A 6,881-nucleotide genomic window follows, 5' to 3' on the forward strand; every position below is an offset into this window, starting at 1 on the left:
TCTGCCCAAGCCAGTATGCTATTCAAGTCCTTCTGTAATAATATAACGGATTCCAAATTATCTGCTAATCCACCTATCTTGGTATCATCTGCAAACTTAACCAGCTTGTTACTTATATTCCTATCTAAATCATTTATATATATATATATTAAAAATAGCAGCTGTTGTGGAACACCACTCTTAACATCGGCCAGTTCTGATGAGGTTCCTCGCACCATCACCCTCTGCTTCCTGTGTCTGAGCCAATTCTGCACCCATCTAAAAACATCACCCTGAACTCCCACTTCTTTTAACTTGATGCCCAACCTCTCATGTGGCACCTTATCAAATGCTTTCTGAAAGTCCAGATAAATAATATCATAAGCTCCACTTTGATTTTATCCTTTTGTTGCCTCCTCATAGAATTCCAACATGTTAGTAAAACACACCTCTTTTGAACCCATGCTGACTGTTCAACTCCTGTCCTTGCCATGTGTTGCTCAATCTTATCCTTAATAATTCCTTCCATTAATTTTCCTGTGATGCATGTTAAGCTTACTGGCCTATAGTTGCTTGGATCTGCCCTGTCACCCTTTTTATATAATGGGATGATATTTGCCATTTTCCAGTCCTTTGGAATCTCTCCAGTGCACAGTGACTTCCTAAAAATATGTGTCAAGGGTTTATATATGTACTCACTAGCCTCCTTAAGAACTTGAGGATAAATATTATCTGGCCTGGTGATTTGTTTGATTTCATCTTATTTAATCTGAGCAGCACTTCTCCCTCTACAATTTCCAAATCCCTCAGTACCTCCTTAGTAGTCCCGTTTACCTCTGGGAGGTTATCCAATTGCTCACTTTGTAAACACCTCAGAAAAATGTAAGTTTAGGGCATCTGCTATTTCATTGTCTGTATCTTTTAATTCCCTTTACTATTCCTGATGAACTTGACCTCCTCCTTAACTGTTCTTTTACTACTAAAATACTGAAAGAATCTCTTGGGGTCTTCTTTGGCCTTATCTGCTATATTCCTCTCCAACTGTCTTTTAGCCTCCCTGATATCCTTCTTAATGGTTGCCCTCATGTTCTCATATGCTCTACTATTCACTTTGCAGTCATTAGTCTTATATGCCTTATACAGCAGTTTTTTCCTTTGCAACTTCTTTTTTAAATCTTTATTAATCCACTGTGGAGTTTTTTAGTTTCCTATTACTTCCAAATTTAGGTATGTATCTGTCCTGCATTACATGTAAAACATTTTTAAACCTGTTACACTGCTCCTTGACTGTCTCCACATTTAAAAGCTTATCCCAGTCTATCCTACTTAGACTTTGTCACATCTGCTCAAAATTAGCCCTACCAAAGTTCAACTTAACAATTTTAGTCTTTGCATCTGCACTCTTACAAAATACTGAGAATTGTATTACATTATGGTCACTTGACCCTAGTGGTTCAATCACCTCTACACCCTCAATTCTATCCTGATTATTACAGAATACTAAATCCAGACAGGCTTCACCCCGTGTTGGTGCTTTAACATGCTGTGTTAAAAAACAGTCACTGATTACTTCTAAAAACTCCTGCTCTTGTGCTCCTCCATCTGCAAGGTTATCCCAGTTAATATTTGGATAATTAAAGTCCCCCATGACTATAATATCTCCCTGTAAACTTGCCTTTTTGATATTACTAAAAAGATGTGTGCTGAAATTACTGTCTGAATTGGGTGGTCTATAAAACACTCCTAAAATAAAACCTTTCCCTAATATTTTCCAGGCGAAGCCACATGTCCTCACTAAGATGGATTAGGGAGGACATCATCGGTAGCTCGAATGAGTAAACTTATCCTACCCACTTCCATCATCCACATATCCTTCCAGCTGGTCTTTTGCTTTTCCAAATTCTCCCACCTCGTCCATTGGTCCCGTTTAGCCCGTGCCACAGCCTTAGCCCACCTTCTCTCCTCTTCATGCCAACAGACTTCAGCCACGACCATTTTCCTCTGGTCTGCTGGAGTTGCCTTACTCTAGTAGGGTCGCCCTTTGCCAAACCCCAACCCACTTCTTCCATGTTGGACTTGGCCGACAATGTAGCTGTGGTAGAGTGCAGATTTTGCCTGCTAGACAGCATTCCTAGCTTTCCATTTCCGTCCAGTTTCCCGAGTTGGTGCGACAGCTCTAATCTTTTGACTATGAAAGTATCATCTCAAGTCTAACTTTAGCACATTTAAATTCTTGAGTGAGGCTGGAAAGGGGCAACTGAAGTAGCCCCTGACCATACACAGCTACATTGCTTAGGCATCGAGGGAGGTCTAACCACTTCCTCACATAAGAGCTTACCATCCTTTCCATCTTCTCAACCCTTGCAAGGATGATTTCATACATGGTTAATGGCCACAGCAGGAGAGGTAGTAACCCAAACTGTAAGCACCAAATTGTTTGCTTACCAGGCAGCATTGAATCATCAATGCTCATCAGGCCTTTACTAAGTTCCTCCCGAAGCTCATAAGCCTGATCAGTATCAAGCGTTGAGTTATACCACCTCCCCAAACTTTTGATGTTTTTTTCTAGCACTGTTGGAAAAGGCTCTTGATTAATGAAGAACTTTTGCCCCACTAGCTTGCCTTAAATTATAGAGATGCTCCTTGATTTAGATGGCTTAAATTTCATTCTTGCCCTAGTGATGTTCTGTTGAAGCTTTGCCAATAGGTGTCTGGTGCATGGTGCTGATGTTGTAATTGTTGCCATGTGATCCATATAGGCCCTGATGGGTGGCAGATGTACTCCAGAAGTTAACCTCTCCCCACCAACCACTCACTTGGATGCCCGTATGATGATTTCCATTGCCATCATATGGCCATTCAAAATTATATTCATGACCAGTTAACATAAAACAACACTGTATGCCTATAATACTAATCCTCACTTTTTCAAAGTTTTTTGAAAAAGAGTAACTTTAACTTCTCATAACCCCTAAGGTCCGTTGATGCAGCATGCACAATTTCAACTTCTGTTTTTTTTTGGTGCAGACACCTATTGGTTTACACTTTATTATAAGGTTGTAATTTCCCGTACAAAAATGTGGACCAAAAATGGTTTAAAAATCCAAAAAGGTGTGTGGGCCAAAAAGCTTGATATCTTACATAACAGAACATCAAGACAAGCAGAATGGTGTATCATATGTGAGGCTTTTCTTGTACTAGTGAGTCAAGAGGGGCAGGACATAAATAAATATCAAAGCATTCATAAGTAATTATTACACAAAATAAGTCATGAGATGCTACCATTTATGTGCACAACTCCAGCCTTTGAATTTATTACAAAAGTACTCCAAAAACAGAACCTAATCAGGTTCTAAAAGGATTTCCCTCATAATGTCCATCCATCCATTATCCAACCCGCTATATCCGAACTACAGGGTCACGGGGTCTGCTGTCTCTCATGGAAATTTTTTATAGCTCTTTGTGTGCTTTTGATTCTCTTTTAATATTTATCTCCTTTCTTGATGATTGCTGACTGGTTCTCTCTGCACTATAGACTGCTACACTTATTCATTTGGCATGTAGCTGGACCAATGGAACTCCATTTCCATCAAAGAAAATATAAGAGAAAAGAACAGAAATTGAAATCTATTACGCTATACATAATGATGGTGAACCCATCCTATAACTTAAATTGACTGATCTGAACTCTTCGGGCTTCCATGTTATAAAAATATGCCAATCTGTGAATTAATGGCATACATAAAGGCTGTGTTTTTGTACACACCCTTCGTGGATTTGATGAGTAAAAAAAATGTTTGCAAGATGTTGGACCAGAAATTGTTGTGCTACCGATGGTCAGAAAGTAAAAGAATGGAACAATTAAAATTTTGCAAGCAGGAGTATGCCGTTCGGACCATTCACGTCCACTTCAAACACGGGTTTAAATACGCCTAACTATATGATAGTTCCAGAAACAATTCATTTAGATCGGTAACAGGCCCAACAAATAATGAACAGATGATAACCGACCGCCCTGCGGTGGACTGGCGCCCTGCCCGGGGTTTTGCCCTGTGTTGGTTGTGACTGGCTCCAGCAGACCCCCGTGACCCTGTAGTTAATTTATAGCGGGTTGGATAACAAATGGATGATAACCGATCTGTGAAATACCGCTACTGCATACAACAATACAGGCTACGTTGAGGTTTATTTAAAGATAGCGCACTATACATTAAAAAATTCTGTTTCGATCACACATTAGGAGAAATTTTCAAAAGCCAAAAAAATAGTTTCATATGAGAAATGGTTATTTGTCGTGCGTTGGTTCTTCAAGAAACCGCACAATCCAGTAAAGTGCCATTAAAAGATCAATATTTTTAAGAGTGCAGACGAGAACTTACAGCAGGTGTTGATTTACTTGAAGTGAATGGTGAGGCTGTTTAATTGTTATACTATTAACATTAAGCAAAAAAGCTTCCGTAAATGAGAAGAAACGTGACGGCCCGATTCAAACACTCTCACAGACCAGTCATTTAAACGCTTTATTTTTAAAACGATACTGAGAAAGGGTGGATCAGTCATTACTCCAACAAATATTGGGGGGAAATATTCACCTCAATCATTAAGCGTTAAATAGAAAACAAAACGGTGACCTCCATCACTAAGTTGGACCATTTCCTGGAATTCAAGCTCACTGTCCGAGAAGCGTCACTGGAGATGATCACGAGATGATCTTCACATGGCAAGTGTTCGAAATTCAGTTTTACTTGAGCATATACAATTCCGAGTTATTCAAAATAACAATAAATTCTATACGGTATTCCTGTAGATATTGCAATTTATGAGTGCAAGAAAGCATTTTTCCAATTTTACTTTGCAACTTAATCAGAAGATAATTTAATGAGATGTCTTAAATTGCATTTAGGCTCACAAGTTCTTTCTCAAATGTATAAATAAATAACCAGAATCAGTGGAACTTTGAGATAACTCTGTTTAACACTGATACAGAATATGATGTTGCATTTTAAAAAGATGCATATCGCACAGATTCTAACTTTCGAAATTGTCGACATATTGCAGAAAGCCCTCCCGCCTCCTCCCTCAGTGAGCGAGTCCAAGCCAAGTGTAGGTCATTGTCCATACGATCTCTCTAAGAGCTTCCGTGGGTTATCCTCCGCATGCTTCGGTTTTCCCTACAAATATAAAGACTTGCCTCCTAGGCAAAATCGCAATTATTAAATTAACAATTACAGCGTTCAATTAGGCTACTTCTCTGATTATGCCCAATGAAAAAAAGCGAGTTTATATACTTTAATTGTTAATTTCACGCTGTGTGCATTACACCCTGATGGTATAGCTTAGAGTACTTTATGGTGCACAGACCCCTGACACCCAGCCCAGCACGGACCCGGCTGATGGAACAAGCTGTAAACAAGCAGACGGACTGTGTGAAGTCTGGGCTGTTTGTCTTTGTTTCTGTGAGATAGGCTAATAACAGAGTCACTAGCTTTTCGTGTAACATTTTAAATAGTTTAGTTTGCTTTTTATGCCGGTAGGTGTTTTGAAATATTACAGAAAATGTATTCTTATATGTTGCCGGAACAAAAACATTAGGACGATTGTCAAAATTGGCATAATGACACTGACCTGAAACTATGTAATGGATTGGCATTTATTTCGGCTAAATGTTCGAATTCTCACTTAAAGTAAAATAGTACTTTGGTGCAAATTCCCTTTGAAACATCATCGTAATTGGACAACGGACAACGTCACTTGATGCACCTAAAACTTCATGGAGTCGAAAAATTATATTTTCTTCTGGTAAATTTAGGTGGTCAGACACTTACCTCCTACGACGAGGACGACTCCTTTATCTGGAAATTTGAGGTAGCTACCCATGTTCTCTGAACAATAATATTCGCCAGAATCATTTCTCTGGGCATTATAAATGACTAAATTTACAGTTGTTTCATTAACTGTGTTAATTTTGTATTTACAGGTCGCCGCTGTACATTCTTTTTTGGCATCCAGCAGCGCCGTTCTGTCATTCTCTGTACTCTTAAGCCAATGGATCTTGTAATTGATGTCTCCTTCTATAATGTTGGGAAAAGTGCAGCTCATATTCACAGTGTCTCCCTCCTTGGAGAAAAAGACCGACCTGTGTCCTGTAGCATAGACTAGAAAACACAAACATAGAATTACCTGTGAGGGAAGTTATTTTAAGCTGTTAGTCAAGTATATTTTCTAAAAGTATTTCTCTTTTCTGAAGCATATGGATACATACAAACAATAAGGCATTTTCGAATGAATTGAGTAATTTCGTTGTATCATCAAGATTAGTCACGCTGGACGTTTGGACACACCATGCTTAATAAAAGCTCTTACCTGTGGAGAACAAACTGAATATGATGAAAGCGACCATTTGTCGTTATCTTGCGCCGTGCTGCTGTAATTGCTACTCATTAAAAGCAAGTGAGTGAAAGACAAAAGCAATGGGCAGTGTATTGACAGGCGGTGGACACGTGGTTTCCTACATCAGAAAACCCCGTATAAATGATCGTCCTTTATAAACGGTGCTGGTGCAGCGCGTTGGGCTGGGTGGAGATCTTTCTTCTTACATTTATGTTGCTCTTTTCTACTTACACATTTTAATGGATTTGCTTGTTAATAGTGGTCATAAAATATTATACCGTTACAGCTTTTGAATCAGCTAGAAAAACTTTTGTAAAACAAAAATATACTTGCATACATGCAATGTATAGCATATGCATTACCGGCGCGAGAAAAATAATGCATTTCAAATATTGTATTTCCACCTGTTCGGAAAATTATTTTAGAAATCGTTTGAAATATAGTAAGACAGAACAGAGATGTTACTAATACGAAATAAAAAAAAATAATTTAGGACTTCATAACTGTTCTTA

At 38.6% G+C, this 6,881-nt stretch overlaps 1 protein-coding gene across 1 annotated transcript in view; it reads right to left on the bottom strand.

The window, feature by feature from the left end:
• The window catches only part of LOC120518879 (M1-specific T cell receptor beta chain-like), a 31,919-nt gene extending 25,468 nt beyond the window's left edge, over window positions 1-6,451 (bottom strand). Inside the window, exons 1-2 of the mRNA XM_039741887.1 lie at window positions 6,343-6,451; window positions 5,805-6,134 (exon numbers count right to left, since the gene is read on the bottom strand). Coding sequence (XP_039597821.1) covers window positions 5,805-6,134; window positions 6,343-6,379 — 367 coding nt within the window. The 5' untranslated portion in view covers window positions 6,380-6,451. The remainder of the gene's footprint in view (window positions 1-5,804; window positions 6,135-6,342) is intronic.
• Window positions 6,452-6,881: the final 430 nt, after the last annotated feature.

The sequence above is a fragment of the Polypterus senegalus genome, chromosome 1 (genome assembly GCF_016835505.1).
Source record: "Polypterus senegalus isolate Bchr_013 chromosome 1, ASM1683550v1, whole genome shotgun sequence".
NCBI lineage: Eukaryota > Metazoa > Chordata > Cladistia > Polypteriformes > Polypteridae > Polypterus > Polypterus senegalus.